Source organism: Antedon bifida, chromosome 5 (genome assembly GCF_963402885.1).
Source record: "Antedon bifida chromosome 5, ecAntBifi1.1, whole genome shotgun sequence".
NCBI lineage: Eukaryota > Metazoa > Echinodermata > Crinoidea > Comatulida > Antedonidae > Antedon > Antedon bifida.
This window is the reverse complement of record NC_136230.1, coordinates 32,211,355-32,235,916: the sequence shown is the minus strand read 5'-3', so window position 1 is coordinate 32,235,916 and position 24,562 is coordinate 32,211,355. Positions and strand designations below refer to the sequence as shown.

General features: G+C 31.5%; 1 protein-coding gene across 3 annotated transcripts in view; it reads left to right on the top strand.

The window, feature by feature from the left end:
• LOC144843724 (glycine receptor subunit alpha-2-like) overlaps positions 1-24,562 on the top strand; it is a 39,937-nt gene that overhangs the window by 1,389 nt on the left and 13,986 nt on the right. For 2 of the 3 annotated variants that reach the window (XM_078700635.1, XM_078700633.1), the window contains exon 1: positions 13,300-13,641. In XM_078700635.1, the coding sequence (XP_078556761.1) occupies positions 13,571-13,641 (71 nt within the window). In that variant the 5' untranslated portion in view covers positions 13,300-13,570. Of the gene's footprint in view, positions 1-6,867; positions 6,937-13,299; positions 13,642-24,562 lie in introns of those variants that run through there. The other variant, XM_078700634.1, reaches the window with a different exon arrangement.

The following is a 24,562-nucleotide window of genomic DNA, read 5'->3' as shown; positions in this document are numbered from 1 at the left end:
TCAATCAATTGGTTACTGATTAAAATGCGATAGCAATACGTTGCATTAAAGACGTTCAAATATAGGCATCATCTTGTAATTCTTACAATCGTGCATAAGCAATTTCAAGTTCACCATAGGCTAATACTAGAAACTTGGTTAAATATCGATTAAGCCATAACAACTAGGTCATTCCCTAACCTAGGCTACAGAAGTGTTAACAATATAATACATCTGTTGAATTTTGGTGTTCATGAATTCGGTCTCTATCCCACTTTAAAAACAACAGTCGAACTGAAATGTAAGCGCGGTTCCCACTAGAACGCAACGCAGCGACGTATCGACGCAAAGTGATGTACTGCGTAATCACAAGTGGGAACCGAAGATGCAATATTGCTGCAAACATCGTAGGTTTGATTTCACGAGGCGGGGGCAAACGCAATGATTGGAAGAGCATTTTCTTACGTTGCGTAGGTTGCGTTACGTTGTGTCACTAGTGGGAACCAAGCTTAAGCCATAAACCAAACCGCTTAATCGATGAAAAGAATATGTAAATATAAAGTTATGAGATCAGGAAGAATCTAATAAAAAGAAAGTAATTTCCTACACTAATTTCGTATTATAATAGAATCATTGAAATGTAATATATAATACTTAGACCTAGTTTGCTATAAGCGTAGGTCACGATAATGTAATTTGTTATTTTCCATTAATTAAAGCATAACTCTCATGATTGTAAATGAATTTTGTTATGAATTTCTAACAGGTGTAAATTTAAGTTATGTTTCTCTTCGGGCCTTTACTAAATTGACCATCATGTACAGTAGTATACTGTGGATTCACTTCACTATAACACATTCCAATATATACACAGATATAACAGATTCTCATTACTGTATTTCCACATTTGCCGAGTACCCAGTATCATAGGAAATTCCGTAATACTGCATCGTATGTATATCACACGTGGTGCCTGTATAATTAAGGTTTGATGAATGGTTTCAATTTGTATTATGAATTTTTTCTATGATACTGGAGAAAATTAGATACATGAAATGTGAAAGACATTGATATAATGACACTTTGCAGACATAACATAACTGTACATAAAGAAATTTTGATGATGTCTACATATGGTTTTTTATATAGGCCTAGAATTAAACTTAATAAGATATTCCAATCTTTTTAATCGATAGTATCAATATCAATTTTATTAATACAATAACAATTCTTAGACAAGACTAGCATTGATTAGACCTAAACGTAAACTGCTTCATCTTGAACTTTTACCGTAAGATTGATCGCTATGAACTCAAATGTTTCTGGACATTTGGACATAAACAGTTTAGTAAATTGATATTGTGTTCCCGTTTAACATTTATTGAGATATATTATACACAGAGTTTGATTTCAAATTTGATATTCGTTTTCGGTGGATTCGTGCATTATAGTGGATTTATTTATATTCCTACTTATACCGATATTAATCTGCGTAATAGAGGTGATATAATTCCAAGTAGAAATGCATCCCAGGAACGACAAATGGACATGAATTGAAAAACAAATCCTAGAAATATTTAACTTGACATTCATCAAAAGACATTAATAGTCGGAATGCATTAGATAGCTTTGGATGTAACTGGAGTGCTTCGAAAATAGCAGCATCTTTATGGCATCAGTAGTAGCCATGACATATCCAATACATTATGGTGGTGGTATGACCACGTCTAGCAATGTTCCCATTTTCTATCACCAGAAACAATATATGTGTGAAATGTACATTATTTACTAATAAAAACAAATGATTTAGAGACTCAATGAATAGATGCATCAGTAGTAGCCAACAAATATCCAATACATTATGGTTATATGACCACGTCTAGCAATGTTCTCATTTTCTATCACCAGAAACAATATATGTGTCAAATGTATATTATTTACTAATAATAAAAGCAAACGATTTACAGACTCAATAAATAATGCTTTGGAAGTTTGTTTTGGAGAAACATACATTAATGATTGTAGTGAATGCTGTATACGATATACAGTATGAATTTCATTCCAATACAGTGAACTCAATAGAACTTTTATTTGACATAATGATATATTAATGATGCACATTAATGTTCAGTTCAACTTACTATTCATTTCGATAATCCGCAGTTTTACTGCTGTCTAGCCTGATACATTCACTGTGTTTTTCTAGCAACAGTAATAGCAATCGTATGTTCCAATGTAGATCTCTAAACACCTAGGTAATTTTTGTATTATCTATTATTTGAAATGAAAAACGGTGAATCATTTAATATGATATTTTGCAAATTTAGATATGATAAGATATGTTTTATTATCATAGCAATATACAACCATGATGTATTCACTGTAAGACACCCTGTTGATTCTTATATCATTTGGAGCTATTTGTCTTTTTGAGGCCACTGTACTATTCTTATAAACTAAACATCAGTTTTATTCCTTGATACACTTACTTGAATCAAAATACTATTTTATTGTGTTATAGTAAAATCATCAGGCATACATTTATCATTTCAGAATTTACTTGTGACAAATGTAGTACTGAATAGCATCAATCAATGATGTACTGTGGTATCTGTCGTTAAACACCCTTACAGCACACTCATCAAAAACCACTTAACTACTTACAAAAACACTACTAACATGTTTCATTAACTTTTACAGTCATGTAAAAGCGTACAACCAGAGTACATCTTCAACGTGTACAATAACAGTTTTCTAATTTATTTTATAATTTCTTTTCTTTTAAGTAAATGTGTTACATTAGGAAAGATACCACAGGGTGGTTGCCAGCCCCATCGCTGTTTTCATATAGAGTTTAAGTAATTCCCAGTAGGAAATGATTACCGGTTCGGTATTGGTTGCGTACAAAAAAGCACACATTTTATGACGAACAAAATACTCTCTATATAGTATTAATACATCGAACGTTAGTCTTTGCTGATTTGACCTAAAATAATGTTTTACTATAATATATTTAAAATAATTGAAACAACAAGAAGTACAATAACAGTTTATTGACATTTGCATGAGGTGTTAGTTAAAATCGAATTGAGATAATAATTATTGTATATTTTGCACTAGTTCTACTTGTATTACCTTCCATGAGGTAATAACTGCATGTCAAGTGTAATAAATCTGAAGTCAATTTAAGAGAAAATATTTAAGAATGAACCATCTTTATACTAATAATAATAATAATACGCTAAGTCGTGTTTCATTAAAAAGTGTGAAATCTGACCACCTAATCAACACGTAAAGCAGTTCAGAATGTTCGACGCCGAGATAACGTTTGTAATTGGTCAAAAAGCTGTAAACGTATAAAATATATTATTAATACTAAGATGGAAACAGTGCGTGGAGATGGATATAGTATAAACAATTAGAGGCATATATAAACAATACTTATGTAATGTACTATAATATGCATAATTATATAGATATCATCAGTAAAGAATACGGTTAATTATTTATATTTAATTAGATCAACATTTTAGAAAAAAATACTGACTTTTTTTTTTATTCAAGCAGAAGCTGTAATACTAAAAGAAATCAGGCGATGATGTACCGCTTTTGCTTCTAAAAGCCTATCGTTAAAAGTAATGTAGACAAGCCGCAACTGAAATAAATTACCATCAAAATAATATGCCAAAAATAATTTAATTCAATAAATCAGTCCGATTAAACGTAATGTCCCCGAGCACATCGTAAAACAAACGCTCCATCGACTTATTTAATGTTAGCTATTGTTAAGTACTGCGTTACGATTGGAATAAAAAAATGATATTTAGAGAGAGAGAGATAATGATATAAACAACGTTAACAAATTGGGAAAAACTGCTTCGACCAACCGACCGACATAGTGAGCTGTGAAGTCGCGTTGCACGCAACTAAACAAATTGGGAAAATTTGCCCTATTATGGAACAATCGAAAATTTTCTGATTATCGGTTCTGGACGGTTTGAAATACTATCTAACACATTGAATAAGGTGTGGCTAAAATTATCTGATAATAATATATAATCTAAAATTAAATGATTTATATTTTTACAGAAACGTGGTTATCTGTACGCTAATTTGCCTTTGGATCGATTTAATTATTTGATATATTTATTTCCCCAAGCAATACGTTGATTATTTCTCTGTCAAGTAGCCGAAACAGTGGTAAAAGTGAATGAGGTAATACGTTTTTTACGGAAGACATCAACACGTCATATAATTGCCATGTGGAATTACTAAGAATCTGTAAAGCATTTTATCTTTACGGCTTTAAATTTTGCGATTGTACAAATCAAAGTATTTTGCGGCCTTGCGCATAACCTAATTGAATTGTTACTGTCCGTATTATTTTCCACATCTTACGTGTTCCTAATATTTGGATCATACAAAAAGTCATCGTGAATGTATCTCGATCGGTCAACGTAGATATAGAACAATACAATAGAAAAGTACATTTCCAAAAATATAAAATGGAACGATAGTAATAAAATGTATTTCTCTTCTCTTGATCGCTTCACGTATATCTCAAACACAAAACAAAAGTGTACAACCATACGGTATAGAAGATACATGAAAGCATAGCATATACCTTTGAGTAAAATTCTGTTACATTTTTTCTATATTTCTGTGAAATGAGACTAAGAAAATCCATCTTGATAATGAAAACTTGTCATTTTTATTTTATGCAATTTAATATTAGGTTTTGTAACTCTATCTAACGCATCATCATTCATTCTGTCTCATCGGAACGCAATCGACACCATTATTGTCAAAATAATTTCAACCATCGTATATTTTCATGTCATCATCAGTGATCACACAATACATCATAAATATATATTTCTTTTTTTTTTTTTTTTGCTTTTTACATCTGAATTTGTGATTACACTACATATCTGTTTCACCGTTTCTGTAAGTTAAACAAAAATATTCCTGAGCCTAATTTTTAAAAATGTTAAATTAATAATAACATAAATTAATTAATAATCGTCATATTTACTAATTTATATATTGATTGCTTAACCTCTTAAGCTTTAAAAACGTCTCCTCCACAGCGCACGCTAACATCATGCTACCGCCGTTAACGCCCGTAATTAATTAGATTTTATCCGTTAAAAATGCCCTTCATTTGCTGACGTCAGTTCAGTTTCATAGTCACTGTAACATGTGTGATACTCCCGCATGTGCATTAGTTACAGTGTACTTCGTGAAGCCTCTTTTACGTACACATTGTCATTTCCAATTGCTAATCTGTCGACAACGTTTCTGTAACTGTCAACTGTAGCTACTTCATATCACGTCACGTTTATTGCCAATACAGTTTTTATCGATATTTTATACTCAACATCTCAGAATGTGTAGTACATGCCAATAAAGTGTCAAGCAGATCAATACGGTATTTAGTCAGCTATCATTAGCAGCTTTCTCCAGTACGTTCACATGATACCAAAGTATGGTTAACTTGTCCAGATCAACTTGTGCCACTAAATGCTACAGATAAGGAACCGCCTTTGTATCTAGACTAACAATACGGTATTTCCAATAGTACCCACATCTATGAGCGTCACGATGTTGAGACTAAGTTAAGTTAAGTTAAACTGAGCTAAGTTAACTAAGCTAAGTTTAGCTAAGTTACCGGAAACTAACATTATGATGATGTATTCTTTTTTTTTTGGTTGACCTGTATGTTTTATATACTAGTAGGAGGATAGTGACATATTTTATAGCTTCAGTTAACGTGGTTATTCTCATCCATTCTTAGTAGATTTAAAACAATCGACATTATTGATTTCATTTAAACCATTTCACTGTATATATAAAGCTTGTGGAGCTAATGATCAAATAAATCGAGGGACTTTACCAATAACAGCAGGATTCCGTTGACCTATCTATGTCGAGAGTAATTAATAAAATCATTGATGATCAAGTGCAATTATATACTTCAATTAATGTATTCCCTTTTTCCATCGCTAGATTGTGTTTTCAAAAACAGACACTAAATATAGGCTATTGTTTTTATTATCTTTATTTCACCAGATCACCGAATAGATTGATTCTCATTTAATTTTGTTTTGTTTTTTTAAACCTAATTACTTATTCTAAAAGGCCAGTCTCCTCAAATTTGATTTTTAAATGTTTGTATAGTTTGTTTTAGCATTCAATCATCCTTATTGCAACTTAACTTGTGAACAATTTGTTAGTTTTAACAGATCATCTTAATGTCAATAAAAATCATTTACATTACAAAAGAAAAAAAAATGTCTTTTGCTAGTTATTGGTATTCTAAAACAAATACACAGCATGCATATTTCGGAATCAAAAGAAATGGCGCGGTAAAAACAAGTATGCCTAATTGGAAATAGAGTAATTAAATTGATCGATAATTTCTATTAATTAATTAAAGTAATCTATTTTTGTTATTTAATGTTTAGAAAATGAAAGTTACCGCAGTAATTATGGCACATCGAAGGTTACAAAAGACATTTTATACAGACAGTGTCGTACTCAAGGCAGGACATCACGCAATTAAAATGCATTATATTATCACGTCTATTATTTTCCCAACAAGAATTAAAACGTATTTTATTAGTGTAAATGTCAAATATAATGTACTGACCATGGTCATATTTATTACGGATGTATTGTCGGTGCATATTGAACTAACAGGTGGCGGTGGATTATAAATCCAGCAACAATGATATTACTAACCGTAGATGGATCTATCTCAATTGCAGGCAAAACAAAAATGGTTAATCAAAAAACTAGGCCTTCCAGAAAGAAAAAACATTATTCCTTCATTAGGAATAGGTAATGTATACAAATTTTATATTTTCATTATTTTTCTTTTTTTAGGAAACAACGTGTAAGCATGGCAAAGTATTCACTCGTTGAACATTGCTATATGAAAGTTTGTATGACTGAGTAAGTATCTATAGTTTAATAAGCTTCCTCTCATAATTCTTATACGCCAGAATTAGATTTCGTAATTATTAACTCTTTCAATGTATATGTATGGGCAATCAATTACAACACTGGCCCATTAGTAATACAATAATAACATATTTATAATGCCAAATGTGCTCAATACGGGGTTCTTTTTGTATACTCGCCCTTAATGATCTTTTCTTTGGCAGATAATAATCACACTAACTTACCTTGTCTGTTTGTAATTCCTTATGAAGATTCCTAAGTAAAAGTTGAAGAAAAAGTAATTACCGCATAAACTTGATCCATTATATGTTAAATGTTAACGCAAGCTCAATTGTACACAAGTACCAGAACATGTTTTACTATCACTACTGGAAGAACCAAGCTGGTCAATACGAGACTGTTCTCATGTCCGTATGTTTAATCACTCGTATGAAGGATTAACAGGTATAGGGGGCGCTAGCCTTGTTTGGTATATATTCCTCTTTCTCTTTACAAAACGATTACGTAGTAGTAATAATTGTTGTAATAAATATAATATGTAAGCTGATAATATTATTTAAATATCTTTTAATCGATAGTGTCATTAAAACCAAAAGTATAAATGACCAATTAATATAAATGCGAACTTACATAATTAACCTTGAAATGTCAAAATATGTATCTGTATTGTTAAAAATAAGTCTAATACAATAACCTACAGATCATTCTTCCATACAATCATGAATAAATTCTGTAAGATAATTTGAAGTACAGTAATACCACCTATTACTATTATTGTACTCTAGCGCCTTCTATCACCACATTATCTATTTTATTGCTTGGCGTACGTGGTCCATACTGTTATACTATATCGCCCTCTATCATGAGAAAATTAAAGAGTACATTTTATCATTATCCTATAATCCCAAATAAAAAGTATTATAGAGGGCGTCGTTTGAAAACAAAAACAAAAGCTGTGTTCAATGTATTCAAATTGAGTCCTACGTTAGTAACAATAGAAGACTGAATGTACAAAAAGTGTACCTCCTATTAATTGTTAAGCAAACCTATTTTTGAATATATCGAATCGAATCGACGTAATTGTATAGATGGTTAATTTCTTTTGATTTTTACATCAGGATTTTTCATTTCTTGGTGGCATGTTGAATTTAAATGTTATTACATCACGCGTTTAGTAGGCATAAATAAATAACAATGATGACTTGCTGCTCAAATTCGAAACAAAACTCATCCTAAAATGATTTTTAATTGATGAAAATACCACAACTGTCATCGTAAACATATTTGCTTTAGTAAAATTCCGTCTGTACGCCCTCAGTGTTAACGTACGGTTTAGCATAGAGTAGACCTATTCATCGTAAACAAACTAAGGATGCGTTTGTTAATAGCATCATTTATATGATTCTTGAGCATAGAATATCATCTGATTTGTTTGGCAAAATTTTGCATTAGATCGATTGTTGTTATTTTAAATGTTTACTTACAGAGTTCACGAAGTTCAATGGAAAAAGATACTTTAGAAATTACTTAAACGTAATCTCAAACCACGAAAACAGTTTTAAACATTTGTTTTTTTTTTATTAATGTAGACTTTCCGGCGATGACAAAGGCCAATATTTTGAAATGATATTTTATCGATTACGAATTCAAATGCTGACTTAAATTTCCATTTCATTTTAATAATAAACATGTCTTTCAAACATATGTTTGGAAAAACTGCATGTTTACTACGCTTCAATTAGTAATAATAATAATAATAATAATAATAATAACAAAGCAAAATTGTACTGTATACTGTAGTACTGTGTATACCCCTTTAATGTATAGTATAGTTGAATCTGTATAGGATACGATTAAATTTAAAACTTTGACTTATTTGGCTATCAACACATCTAGTATTAATTCATTAAGGATACATGTATGTACTAGCAGTACGTGCTACTTGTGGGTGTTTAACTTGCCTCGAGACCAATGTCCCTTCGGCTGCAGTTGGACCGTACTGCAAAAGACAATCACCTTTCTTCTTATGTCGCCTATAGATGAATTGAGCATGTTCATTGATCATAATAAGAGTCTGCAACTATCAGTGATGCATTCTTCTGCTTTTACCATCAGTCATCCTGTCTTAGCAAATATTTATATGATTAAAATAAACTTTTGCAATTTTCAAATTGGTGAGTTTCCCATTATGACCTAGTCCTAAGTTTATGTACAGAATTGTTCGTAATACATGGGTAGAACATTTTCAAGATTCGTTGTATGTGTACAATAGGGAACCAACGCAATGCAATACATTAAACCATGTTCGCAATGCATCCGAACGACATCAATGCATTTTAAATACATTTTAAACAAATTTCAATTACAATTCTCATAAGATTATACAAAAAGACAAATTACACTTTGTGTTTGTTATTAAAGACTTATAACATTGAACTTTTGACTAGTAATTTCAAAGTTAAAACAGAACAATGTCACTGAGCTTATAATGCTCACCTTTCAACACGCTTCTAGGACTACTTAGTTCAGAAGCGCTTTCTCCAAGGGATAATTTTAAACTAGGAAAATGGAACGAAACAGAAAACAATGTCGAATATGAAATGATATGTAGGCCTATTGTAGGTTTTAGGCATAAGTTATTACTACAACGTTATATTACTTCTGCTGCTGATTCTCCATAAACTACACTACAAAAATTACTGGGCTTTTAGCTAATTGTTATTGCTAATTCTGAAAATGAATAATCCATTAAGACTGTGAATAAAGTACATATATATAACGATTCAGGAATAAAAGACGTATGTATAGTTTCAGTATCTTTAGACCTAAATTATACTGGTAATGTCTGTCTTTCAGCTTCAACATTGACCACGTGATCACATATATTTAACGGTCCAGCTCTTAGTTTATAGTTAAAGTTTCTTGTCCTGTTGGGCAGGGAATTCATAATGTTTCAAAACGTAAATCAAATATTTGTTCTTCATTACATTCAAACGAACAGTCCACATCGTATACTAAGTGAAAGTAAGAATCACAGTGACGTATTTAATTATATACACACTGCCTGATTAGTTTTAACAAGGGAGTCATTTGAAGATATTACTCATAAACGAGTTTAATGAGTTAAGTTAAGTTATTGTATTTTAAGTAAATTATAAAGTAAAGTTTGGTTTTCTTTGTTCTTCTACTTGATAAACTACTGGTTATTTTATATAATAATGGCTAAGATCTGCATTTGCATAAAGCAGAATGGAAAATAAGAAATAGAGAATAAAGATAAGTCAGCATGTGTACAAACTGGAGATGCCGTTGCTAGATGTGGATCCTGTCAAACATTAAGTGAAAGTGTAGATCTTTGACTGTTCGTACCGTTTGCTGGCATAAAGAATGTCCTGTTTGTAAGAATATATATACGTTTGTATTACCGTATCTTGGAAAATAAAGTAATTTGTTGCTGTAGTTAAATGATTGAAAATGTTCTGTAAATCATATAGAAAGTTAGTGAATTATTGATTACTATGCTTATCGGTGTGAATGAAAAGTGTTACGCAGAATTCTAAATGTTTGAAGATGAAAGCTAAAACCTAATCATCGGAAGCCGCTAAAATAATATACAGAAGTAATGTTTCTTAATGATAAAATTCCAATATAAAACATGGAATCTCTAATTTCCTAGATTTTTCAAAATAGTTATGTATAGAATTTTGTTTTTATAGGCCAAATTCTAGTAAGTAATGAGTTTGGCTCACGAAGTTTAAGATTCAGGAGATACTTTAAAGAAACTGTGTTTAACAGCCTTGCCAATCCAAACGCATTTCATTTCTTCACCGGGCCTATTTTTGCGTTCAAATGGCTAGGTCCTAAATCACGTGAAGGTAGTTTATTGACTGTGTACACACTCATAAGACAAGCCAGATTTCAGAGTAGTAAAATTATTTACTAATAACGAGTCTCCGTGGGGTTCAAACCAAGAAAGATTGTTAACTCCGATAAAATTATGTTTTTTGCTTTCGAAGATAAAAGATAGCGGGAAGTTAATGTTATTCATTAATTAAGTAATTATAAATACAAGTAAAACATATTTATAATGTAGCATCGGTATAGTAATTAGAAAAAGGGTTCATCGTGTCTGCTGATACCACAGGTGCACCAAAATGAAACACTTGCACATTTTCTTTTAGATCATGTCATTGTCATCAAAATTTAAATGAAGGTATCATATGTAGTGCCTCCTTCTGTGAAATCGTTAAGAGTGAAGTGTGTCAATGTACATGGCTTATTCCGAAGCTAATATATAATAATAGCAGTACTTTAGAAAAGAAAGAAAGAAAGAATTCGTTAATATAATTATCTCACTATAGGCCTAAGCTACTAGACGACCAGTGTCGATTTTGAAAATACGATTAAACTTTTGAAATTAATATAGATCAATATTATTACTCCCATTCAATCTAATTTATTTTTATATTCATTATAAGTTGATAAGAGAAATACATTTGAAAGTAGTAAAGCGTGTGGCACAGTGTGTGTTGGACGTTGGATTACTGATCGAGTCCAAATCCAAATCTCGTCACATTGCTTGTATCTTTTGGCAAGATACTTCACTTACGTTTGCCTCTCTCCACCCAGGTGTATAAATGGGTACTGGCTTGCGCTGATTACTAGCTACATTATGAGAGTATGTTTTCATACGTGTTTGATTCACACAAAACATGACTGGGGTAATAATGTGAAGTGCTTAGAAGCATTGTGCAATAAGTGCTTAAGAACGAATGATATTATATACATACATTGTCATTTTAAAAATTGAACTGAACATACTGTAGTATAGGCTTATCAACTCTAATATTGCAAAATGCACAAAAGTAAGGCATACAGAAAATAAAATATAAAATATTTAAACATTTTGGAATTTATTCAAATATAATGGCTAGTGACACAGCTAGAGCAAATTAAATGAAAAACACCCACACATCATTTATAATGTCAGTAAAAATCAATATATCTAAAAAAGGTTAATTTTCAGCAAATATAATCGAGACTAAGCAGAAACATTACCTATTTCAAACTATCGATTTTTATTTTGTTTTAATGGAAACAAATTATTTAATATTTTGTCCAAGATTTATAAAAATTACTTTCTCGATTAATTATTGTCATTAATAATGTCTTTATATCAATTTCCCGTTGTTTCTGTTTATGCATTTTAATGAATGCTGATGAGATTAATAGAATAACTAAACTAATTAGTAATTTATAACAACTAGTATTAAAGTCATGTTTGATTTATAAAAATCCTTCAAGTTTAGGCATCATTTAATATAAATATTAATGAGTTTGGCAAAAAACGCGGATGGCCATCTTAACGCACAAGACACTGAACTAGAATGCCCAAAAGCATCGTTGTCAATAGAATATTACAATCTAGACATTTCGAATATTATTTATTGACAATTTTTTAATGATTTCGATACCACCTGTCATTCTGGGACAGACATTTTTATTTGAGCGTGTTTTGGGACTAAATGTCAAGATGATGATAATATACCAGATACGATGTTCATAAATAATCATATTATATTATAGACTGTGGATAACATTTCTCTTTTTATTCGATAATATTTAGCTTTCAAGTTTATCATTTACAATATTGTAGCAAATGTCAATTTGCAAAATTGAACTACTTTGCTGAATAAATCGTGTATATTAATTGAATGTCATTAATCTTACTACATTATGTCCATAGGCTAGTAATTTTTTTCAAAGCTAAATTTTTATCATTTTTCATCAACAACATATTTGAGCTTTTAAACGCGGCGCATACAGATGAAAGATTTAAGTTTGCCAGGTATAAGTTGAAGTTTTCTTATAGCTACGGCTAATACTCTGCCGTAAGGCAATATACAATTACCCCATACTCTTTATTCTTGTACGATTTAACGATATATACAAATTTGATATTATTAAATCGACGATTAGTCCTAGTCGTTGCCTTTAAATTGTTAAAATTTACACCTTAAATATCCCTTTTAAACAAAATCGTAAGGCTACATTTTACCTTAAACATCAGTGAATTCGTGTTTCTGATTTGTCTACTTTTATTGATATACATTATATTATTTTATTAAATCACAATTTTGTCCATTTCTTATTATGTATATCGATAATCCATGGTATACTGCAGTCTGAATAGAAACGGTTGCCAGTATATCATTGTATTTCTCCTATTAACGATCGAAACAAAATATAACAGCACATCCAATCAAATTCGGAATTAACAGCGTGACTGGCATGACGTCACACTGCGCGCACGTTGGTCGGTATTTAATTCGTCGATTGGTCTAGTATAAACCTGCGGAGTACTGCGACTAGAAGGAAATATGCCACAGATATGTTTAGGAAAACAATAAATTGGCTCCCATGGCTGTTTAATCAATAAGCAAAACTAAATTAGGGACACGGGTAATTTTTTACCGTGGGGAAGAAAAGACGGTGGTCTGTCTGCAAGCTCCGAATTAAATTACTGATGGCTACTGACAGTGAACACGCTTCATATCACATCCGATGTGCAATGGTTAAAGAAGGCGAATAACTCGATAGACGACGTTTTGTTTCTGTTGAGCAAATGGATCGACAACGTTGGTTAATCAGTTTTGTATTTGCGGTGGTTTGTTGTGGAGTAGCTCCTATATATGGGTAAGTACCTTTACTTGATTGTATTGCATTTTGAATTAATGAACATATGAAAGCCGACTTTAGATTTGTGCTCTCAGACTATAATTCTTAAATCAGCTGTAAACTACTATGTACAATACACGTGTATGTGTGTACGCTACAAAGTGATAGCTTAATAGCACGATTACATTTAAATCCTATGCCAATGTTTTGTAAAACTTAAAATGTAACACATTATTTCAAATACACACAAATCCATCGACGATCTCAATGGATACAAGAAGAAATAAAAAAGTAATCACATTTTTAACGTAAACAAGCAAAACATCATATGGATATGTACGGTATGCGTTCATCAAACTGTCTTCAGAAATTCGATAGTTTATTCAAGGTATATTTATACATGTAAACCCAAAATGAATCATACGTAGATTATTTACATAAATGCAAAAGTTACATACGTTAAATGTACTTGTAAATCCAAGACGAAAGTATGTACTTATATTCTATTCCCAAAGTACAAGACAAAAATAACACCCAGCAATAACAAGGGAACCCGGTGTAAATCCTGGGACTACACGTACAAATAGCAAATGCATGTAGTCCCAAAACGTATGTAAGGTACTTTATAGACACGAATGTAATGATAATAATAGATCTTAAAGTATGCTGATACAGCTGTTAATGTCGTTAGGATTATCTTAAACTTTATCTCTAGTATTAGGGGCCTTTTAATTATCGATGATACAGCAACATGTTTCCTGTAGTTGTCGATAACATTCAGAATATCATCGGTCAAAGCAATCGTCATGATTGGTATACATATTGGCGAAATCACCATTGTGTTTCACACATTAGAAAAAAATAGTGCCAGTACTGTTGACATAATCAATATTATCATATTTTGAAATTAACATTTATCACAGGTACTTATTGACATTGTCATTAATACCACCATTTTCATTATTGGCATCATTGTAGTTATCAATTCCACTAATAATAACATCATAATCAATCGTCGTCATTATCATTAATTCACCGTCTTTATTATTGTCATCATTGTAGTTATCAATTCAACTAATAATAACATCATAATCAATCATCGTCATTTTCAATAATACCACCGTCTTTATTATTGTCATCATTGTAGTTATCAATTCGACTAATAATAACATCATATAATCAATCATCGTCATTTTCAATAATACCACCGTCTGTATTATTGTCATCATTGTAGTTATCAATTCCACCAATAATAAAATCATAATCAATCATCGTCATTATCATTATTCGTAACCATCGTCAACGTTATCCATTCTTTATTTCAGATTACTGTGTAGGTACATTATTGTTGCGTTGCTTATGTGCAGTCACATTGACTACTCTACGGCGTTATTTATTTAATTATAGTGAATAATTAAAATAGATTCGGGCGGGAAGACAAAGCATTCTATTTACATGAACTCTTAAGATGCACTATATTCATTAAGTTCAGTAACGAAGATTGTTCTGTTTAATACGTTATAGATCAGGAAAGTAGAGATATCCCTGACATGATGATGTGTAGTCTAGAGGAGGCCAGACTAGAGCATCTCCTATTTTGCACTGAATATGAACCCAATGAACGTGTTTCACAGTAAATCTTGAAATTAGTGACATCATTTAATAAAATACTTTTATCACCGTTAGTTTGAAACATTATCGAAATGGTGACGTTCATTTTTTCTAAATGACAGATGTTAATTTTAGATGGTCATTCAAGAGATAGTTATGTTAATTTTGCTAAATGACAGATGTTAATTTTAGATGGTCATTCAAGAGATAGTTATGTTGTTTATGTGGCATTTATTTGTTGTATCATAGGAATTCTCTTCATAAACATCACACAGTAGCTTGCAAATAACACTTTATATTACTAATAATTGTAGACCTAGTACTTACAGATACATGTTATTAATCGCAACATTTCGAAATGATCTATCTACCAGTGCCATGTTTGATGTTAGTTTATTATTTTTTAACAGTGCAAGTTAGGTTAAGTTATGTTAAGTTTGGTTAGCGTTTTCACATGATTAGAAAGATTGGTTCTCACAGAAAGACGCGTATTTTGTCACCATGGTACCATCCACTTAATTTGTCTACAGATTATTTCTCATTATGTTGCAGCGAAATGGAAACAGTTTGGCAAGAGATTAATCAATTTTAGACCTATCCAATGGGACCCAAAAGTTAAGGTTGTCTAAATGACCTCAATTTAGTTCATCTTGATTGAAAATAAGAATTTGAGAATCTATACAGTAGCAATTTACCGATTTATTTTTTTTATATATAAATAATGTGTTAGTAGGCCTACTACATTATACCGATAAAGAGTGCTACCTGTCACGCTACCGAATTGCAGCATATACTAATAGACTTTATTTATTTCTATCACACCGGCAAATATTAATTGTTATATTCCTCATCGTAGAACATAGACCTATGTTAAATGGCCCGAAGAAATTCGTAACTGTCATTCGATCTTGTAATTCTCATTTGCAGCCTACGAAAATTGATTTACCTTCTTGTAATATGTATAATATATAGTCGGTTGCATTGTTTGTAATATGTTGTAGAGGCAATAAAAAAACAAATCAATAATTGTGACTAACGTGAATAAAACTAAATAAAATTATGGGAAAGAACGACATTTCTTTCAGTTTTTCGACAAATGTCTTGTCAAGAAACTAAAAACTGTAAACAGTTATATTATTCATATCAGTGAGTCAAATGTTAAATATACAATGATAGAAGTAGTAATTACGGTATGAACATAACATAAATCAAATGACGTCTCCAAAATAGTCTAATCCAATGTTTGCTGGCTTGTATACGTCGTGATCAATATTTGGGCTTAGTGTATTTTGTGCTGGTGTAATCTGTTTTCTTGACATTTACTTTGGCATTTGCTGTGCATTTTTAAAGTTATTTTATCAATTCCATCATCAGCCTTTTGTTTTGTTTGTAAATATTGGTTTTAATTAGTATAATGAACTTGTATTAGAAACGCTTGTGGCATTCATATTCTATGATTTAATTTTTGGATGTATGAGTAATAAAATCTATTGAAATATAAATACGATATGCATACATGATAGGGTATCCGCAGGGTAGATTTTTACGAGTTATCCTGATTACCAAAGAAGTATTCAATGTTACTTTTTTTCTCCAGAGTCCTTAGAAAACACGGTTGGAGACGACTTTATTCTTATAATTAGCTGAAGATGTTTTGGTTTTATCATCAGTGTCTCAAGAAACAGTTATCATCATCTCCTAGTTGTGTTCAACAGTTTTCTCAAATTGTCTCTTATATAAATGTCATCCGTATATTATTCGTCAACATCTTTAACACGGTACTGTAAAGGGATATCAGTATCAACGTTGTTTTATATTTTTTACTCTCTAGAACAGGAACCAAATACCAAATAAAAATCAGCTTCACTCTGCCAACAACTTGATTATTGTAAGCATTATCATTACAATATTTCCAGTATTCCTATAGTGCCTTAGTATACAGTACTAACCCTTAAACCACAGTGGTGTAATCTAAAATTCAATTTTGACAGTCAAATTTATATTAATGTCAAATGTCAATTCACCAAGCTTAAATCCAAACTAATTTAGGTGAAATGCAGTTTATTAAAAAGCTTCCTTCTAATACGGAATTTTACCAGTCGTTCGCTCTATATATCGATATATTTTAACTGTTATAAGTGCATCTAAACATTATATTGAAAGTGCATCATTTTTAAGTACATGCTAAACTAAGTGGTTTTATTACTTGATTTACAATCAGCTAAACTGCAGTGGCTGAGTGATTACAATACTATTTTACTAAATTAAAAGTCTTTTAAAAATTCTAAAATCGTCTTAACAAGTATAATTTAATGATCAGATCTGTGGTTAGACGTGTATGACCTACATAGATTTGGTCTACATTAATTTCAAAAGCGTGGTAAATGGCGTTCCATACGACGGTTATTAGGTCATCGATTTTCTCAATTTATGAGTATTAAATCCGCTTTAATTCAATAGATGTTGCAGGGAAGAGTTGTTAACTGCACCTGAAGTAGAGTGGACCGGCAAATTTGTATTTTTACACCCACTTGCAATCTGCCTGTAATGGCCATCGCTTATTAAAATGTAAGTGTCACTCCTGCGGCCATTTGTAAAACGGAGAAGTAAATATGCAAAAGTACTATTAGCTTACTCTGACGCCAATTTATCAATTGAATACAAGCAAAATACCAGGTTTTCACCTTTTTTGGTCCGATTGCAAAATATTGCAAAAAAATACTACACTCGTATCACGTGTTTTTTCCATTTTTAGTCGCGTGGACGCGACTCTATAGTTCACTATGTCGGTCGGTCGGTCGGTCGGTCTGTCGGTCTGTCTGTCGGTCCGGTATCACTATGCGTTTTAGCACGCGACTTATAGCTGTTGGCATTGTTTTTAAAATAGCCTATTATATATACGAAATATCTTAATTTAATTTGGAATAACAGTGTAGTAGAAAAAAAAATGTGTTTCTATTGTTTCTCATGCTTACTTATTACAAAAATGGGGGTATCATGTCAAAAAGTATCGCATGCATTTGTTATCTACGATAATACTTGATTTCATTTTGTCGTTTGTTATTATTTCCTCTGTAATATTCCTATGATTGTATACTTCTCATTTTGATTAGCTATGTGTATATTTTATAATGGTTTATGTCCAAGTAAATCTGTTGAGATAGAACTTCTAAGTTGAATATAGATGTGGGATATTAAATGTCACGCTGACTGATCGTATTAAAGCTTGTTAGATATAGTAGGATTAGGATTAATAATATGTATTGCTTTTGATACTGAATGTTAGGAAATTGAATGAACGATTTTGAATATGTGTGTTGACATGTGCAGAAGTAATTTTGCTCTTTTTTTGTGGCTAAACCACTTGTATCTAATAACAATAGTAAAACACTTTCTTTAAATAATGAGATGGAAGTCATTGGATCATTCTTCTAGAATGATAACCCATAGCATCAAAGGTCAATCAGTTAGATACATTGAAAAGATATTTATAATTTTTTAATCAGTCTTTTTTCTTAAAGAACATCCATAATGTTAATTAGCATGACCATTGATTATATCAATATAATAACAATATTATGCAAATTAACGACAATTATGTACATCATAAATTATTCTGTTCGATAGCCTCTGTAGAATATTGTCAATTTCGATTGTATTATCTCTATGTTCTGTTTTTCTTTAGCATACAGTATACATTGTTATTATGAAACTGATATTTAATTTGTAAGAAAGTAAAGCATGTTTATTAATAATCAGAGATTGTACAGTGTTAAGTTGGCTTACATGTGATTCAGTCAATCTTGTTTACGCAAGAACGCTTTTTACTATTTCTTTAAATTATTTGAAATCTTGGAACAACTGCTTACATTTTAGTTCTATATCGGTGAATGTTTGTTAGTTAAGTCTACATTGACACGATATACCGGCCTTAAGGTAACAATATCGACGTAACCCAAAAGGCGTCAAGGGTTCAAATGGACAAAATGGTAAAACAAACTCGCGTCGTATTGTAGCTTTGTTTTCATTCACTAAACCCATTATTAAAACTCTAATAATCTATAATTGACTCTCTCCGCCCATATTGTTCGTCGATTTATTACATATGTGAGTTAAATTATTATTTAATAATATTTCATTCATTCGTTCTGTTAAGCGTGATTCCCACTAGCGACGCAACGCAAGGACGTAACGCAACGCAAGTGAATTGACCAATCACAAGCGATGGCTTATTCGCTTGTGATTGCTCACTGTCTATAACTTCGCTTGTCATTGGTTAAAACGCTTGCGTTACGTTTACGTCCTTGCGTTACGTTCTAGTGGGAACCAAGCTTTAGTCGTAACCTTGCGTATAATACATTGTATAATTGGCCATTCTAACATCCAGTAGGTAAAGGAAGATATTAAACCTTTTCTTCTTTTTTTTTGCTGCAAGGTATGAAATTTAGTTGACCATTCTATATATTTATACGTCTTCTATAACTTCAGGTAGAAATGATTATTAAATTACGAACTCTATGATTGATCTGATGGAACATTATAGTTTAATAAACTCAAGTTATTTCTTCAAAAGGTTATTTTATTCAGAGAAAAAGAGCATTATTATTTAAACTATTGTTATAGTCGTTGCTAATAGATACTAAGATTATCACTAATGAACGTAAAGATGTATTTATTGATCGTACATGGTTTAGTCACTATTACATTATTGCGTGGATTAAAGTAGGAGGGAGTATCACTATAATTGATAATAATAACAATGGCCTAACGATCCATTTCTAATAGATTTTAAGGTACAGCAAGTGTACGTCGGATTACATGCTATTCCGAAGCTCAGTACCTGCTAAGATATGCATGCGTCAGTAACCATGACAGACTGTACGTATCTGCAGTAATCTAATTCTTTAATCGCATAACCTCATATTTCTCTCAAAATAAGACTCGTTTTTTAAAGGGCGTATAAAGAATCGATTAAGTAACTATCAAATAATTATGAAAGTTATTAGTTTTAAGGAGCATCCTGATTTATACATGAACTATCATGTGATTTGTTCTTAAAACATTACTGTAGGAATTTAGTATCTGAAATTTAACTTTTCGTCATGATTACGAAACCGTATAATCAACTCATTTCGTTATTGAGTGTAATAATTAAACTATTTTTATGGATCATACAAGTAATAATCTAGTTTACAATGCAGTCTTATAGAAGAGGATACACGTCTAAATCGTACGTATTATTTCTCTTTAATATCACGTGGACAGGATGGAAATTGCAAGAATGTTTTAGATAGGTTTTTATGTCATATTACCATAGTTTGCATACGTCTTGGACGTATCGCCAGAGGATAATAAATGTTGAGATAAATTATCTTATATTGCAGCTATTCAACATGTTTTGTAATGGCTGTTAAACATATTTTATATATGATGGGTTACTATCATGTTATGTAGACCTATGCGAATCTATGGATCCAGTGATATTATGGAACCTAAAAGCTCCTAATATCTCCTAATGAAATATTCTACAATGGCTTAGCATGATTTCATCTTGTCACCGTATTTTTAGTAGAATGTGTTTATCCTGCACTATAAATCTATATTTTTAATCGTATCGATTCATTTTGTGATTGATGCACTCCTTATATCTTGACGTATATGAACGGAAATCATTAACTTCAAAAATAATATTAGAACGTAATAGGATATTGGTTTTGCATTGCAAAACTCACAAGATATAAAATTAATACAAACAGAAATGCATGATGACCGCTCTGATAAGAGGTCAAGTAATACTTTTTAACAGGACATCCATGAACATCTGGTTAGTGAAAAAGTTGCAGAGGAATCTGCATAAACAAGACAGGTGCCAAAACAGGTGAATTCCGTCAAACACATTATTTCCTGGAACTCTATTTCACGTCACATGAAATCAAAATGTAAATCAAATTCGTCACTACGACGTGTGTTGCTCTTCGAATCAATTACTAACGCATTCGGTCACGTAATTCAATAATTGTTCGTTCTAGCTTGTGTTTCATTAAGTGTTTGAATCATATAATGTTGCCACCTTCAGTGCTATTTTGTATTAGTCAATCTAGGTAACAATGCAACGTTATGTCACCTTCAATGTATTGTTCTATATTTCGCCTCATATTCCAAATCTGTGCGATTCTTTTAGTTTACTTACAGTAAATCATCTATTTTGCAGAAAATATTTGAGTTTAAGTACTTTAATAAAAACACCTCAATAATCCTGGATAGTTCTTATTTGTACACGGGTTTAGAAAATTGATATTAAGGTATTTGGATTATGTTCCATTACCGAGATCAGAGTTGGAATATCCTACTCAACCAGTCGTCTCCATAGAATCGTTCATCGTGGCGACAACATAGATTACTTTACCCATGTGAAAGGGGTGTAGTGAGTTAAGTGGGTATGCTTCTAATTATCTGAAACACAGTAATGCACGTGCACACGTCATGGTGTTGGATCTCCTATTGCGCAGCTCGTTCGATGTTAAAAAGCAAGATTTGGAATAAAATATTTTAAACCTTGTATTGTGTTTATACTCAAATTCTAAACAAAATCGTACACAAGGGAGTCAAAATGAAAGAATGTGCATTGTATGACGCGCCGTTGCCGAAACGTAATATCTCAGTTTTTACACTCCTTGGTTTTGCAAACATTTTTTGTTATTAGATTATAAAGGTTGCTGTGTATGTAGTGATTTATGTACCGTGTACACAACATTAAATAAACTGGTTAATTGGCACATTATACATACATATAATGTGATTCGTTTAGGTGCAACATTCATGTTACCTTAGCCGAATGGTGCAGGTGTTGAATTTGTTTCATTAGATCTCTTGCAGTGATCTAGCTGCGATGTCAACGACAAGACAGTGAGTGCTCAAACCTGCGCATAAGTGCACAGTAGCATCGGAATTATAGTTGGCATGAGTCGGCGAAATCTCAGTCTACCCGTTTCTAAGGCACTGCTTTAATTAACAGCACAATATCAATGCATATATTATGACCTGGACCTAGATAATATGACTTTTAGGAAAGTTAGCATAAAATAAATGTAATATCTTCTGCATGGACAAGCCCTAATAGATTATATGATTCGTAACTTCCTAATTCGGTTTTGAAATAATCTAGCATAATTGTAAAACTTATACATAATGTATTATGCTGATAGTTGGCCTGATAGCCATTAGTGATATGTACCTGAATAGCTGCCAAAACAGTGTCTTATTCACAGTAACTTTGAAATATAAGTTAACTTACACATATCACTTATTCTAACATAATCATCTGTACATTTTAAAACTTATTTATAGTATATCCCTGAGTGATTTGGATTTGTCTTAATATATTGGCTATACATCGGGAAGTTAATCCTACATATATTGTTTAAATGCCAGTTCCACTTTCAACAACGGCACATATCGTGCAAATATCATAGTTCCCTACTATGATGAAGTTCGCTTTAGAACTAATTAGCAATATACACCACATGATACATTGTATGTGCCTTCCCAATAATGTTCATATATGGCCTAGTGGATTCGAGTGACCCAACCCCTGAGACTTGCGGCCGATGCAAGTACGAATACTGACACATACTCTACAGCATTGTTAAAGTCCTTTTTCCATCAATGAAACAACTTGTCAATACTAGTATTGTAAGGGTAATATATTTGTAATTTTATCTCGATGTAACTGATCTATCACAACCAATGAATATGGCCGACGTACAGAGCAGTTTATTTAATCGGGGGAAACAAAATACTAAAATGTATCCCGATCCCAATATTGAATCGTAAATTAGATGAAACTAATTTATCTGTATATAGAAACTGAACATGTTACTTGTTAAAATTAGATTAGTTTTATGAGATATGAAAGGTGTTATTTTATCACCTTGCAAAAATAATTTCACTTTTTATTAGAAAACCTCAAGGACGAACGTTGAGACAACAATTATGACTTCAGGAATCTCCGTTGGTTGTTGTAGCTTGGTTAAGTAGCAACGCAGAATTAAAAGAAAATATATATTGTTTGTTTTAAGATCGATATATGATAACTAAAGTAAGATTACACAATATATTTTAGAAATTTAACCCTGGAAAATATTTTAGGTCAACTGTTATTTTCATTTGTTTGAATGTCGTTACAGCATTGTTTTTCTAATAGTCGGAATGTCAGCATAATCAAGTTTGAATCAATTAATACAATTATGCCTACATTCATTATTCATCAAAACAATCCAGTCAGTCAGTCGGGCGGTCGGATAATCATTGTGATCAGTTGATAAGTAATGAGTTTGCATGTTGATCTCTATTAGATCAGGCATATTACCCAGTACTTTTGTATTGTATGATGATGATGCTATTCTATATACAGTATGCAGTTATAGTATTTAATGATGTATTGGACAGACATTGGACGATTCTGTGTATCCACGTAAAAGCAAATTTAATTTAAAATAACAAAATTAATTCAGATTGACTAATTGATGTGATTAATTATGACTGATTACTTCAATTAAATATTGTAATTCTAATTTAGTTACTGAAATTATTGTAATCGAAAAGGTATTATATAATGACGGAAATGCTAATACACAATCAATATTAATATAATACTAAAGAAAAAACAGGTTTGCCCTCAAGCAAATTTGTCCATAGTTACAAATCTCCACATTCATCATAACCTTTTAGTAGGATGAAAACTTTAGGGCTAGTGTATGACCAAGTTAACTTGGAACACTGGCGTAGGCGTTCACTTTAGTACAACCAGAAGGTTGTCAATTATTGAGAATCACCGCGGCAATATCAGCCTTGGACAAAGCCAAAGACAAAAACAAGTTAAATATAAAAGAGTTTCTGTAATTATTTGTCCATTATTAAATAAAAGAAGTGTTTTAAAGTTTGTAATAAATATTGATTGAATTAATAATTGATATACTTAACAGATAAGACCTTTAGGGAAACATTCCGAGTAAATATTGGGATAAGTAGACCTACATTATGAATGGTATGTTTAGTGTCTCTTGTTTTATTTTGGCTCACTGAAATCTTTTCTTTAATATTTGTCTTACTAATTGACTTGAATCTCAGGGTGCTCGTCAGAAAACGACGTTAGGCTTGTTCTAGATGTGTTGTTGTTTTAACTTGTTTGTGGTGCAAACTAAACGACGTTAGGCTTGTTCTAGATGTGTTGTTGTTTTAACTTGTTTGTGGTGCAAACAGGTTTGTTTGGGCAAAGCATTGTTCCATTAAAATATTCCTTTATGTTCAGGGGAAACATACAAGTATT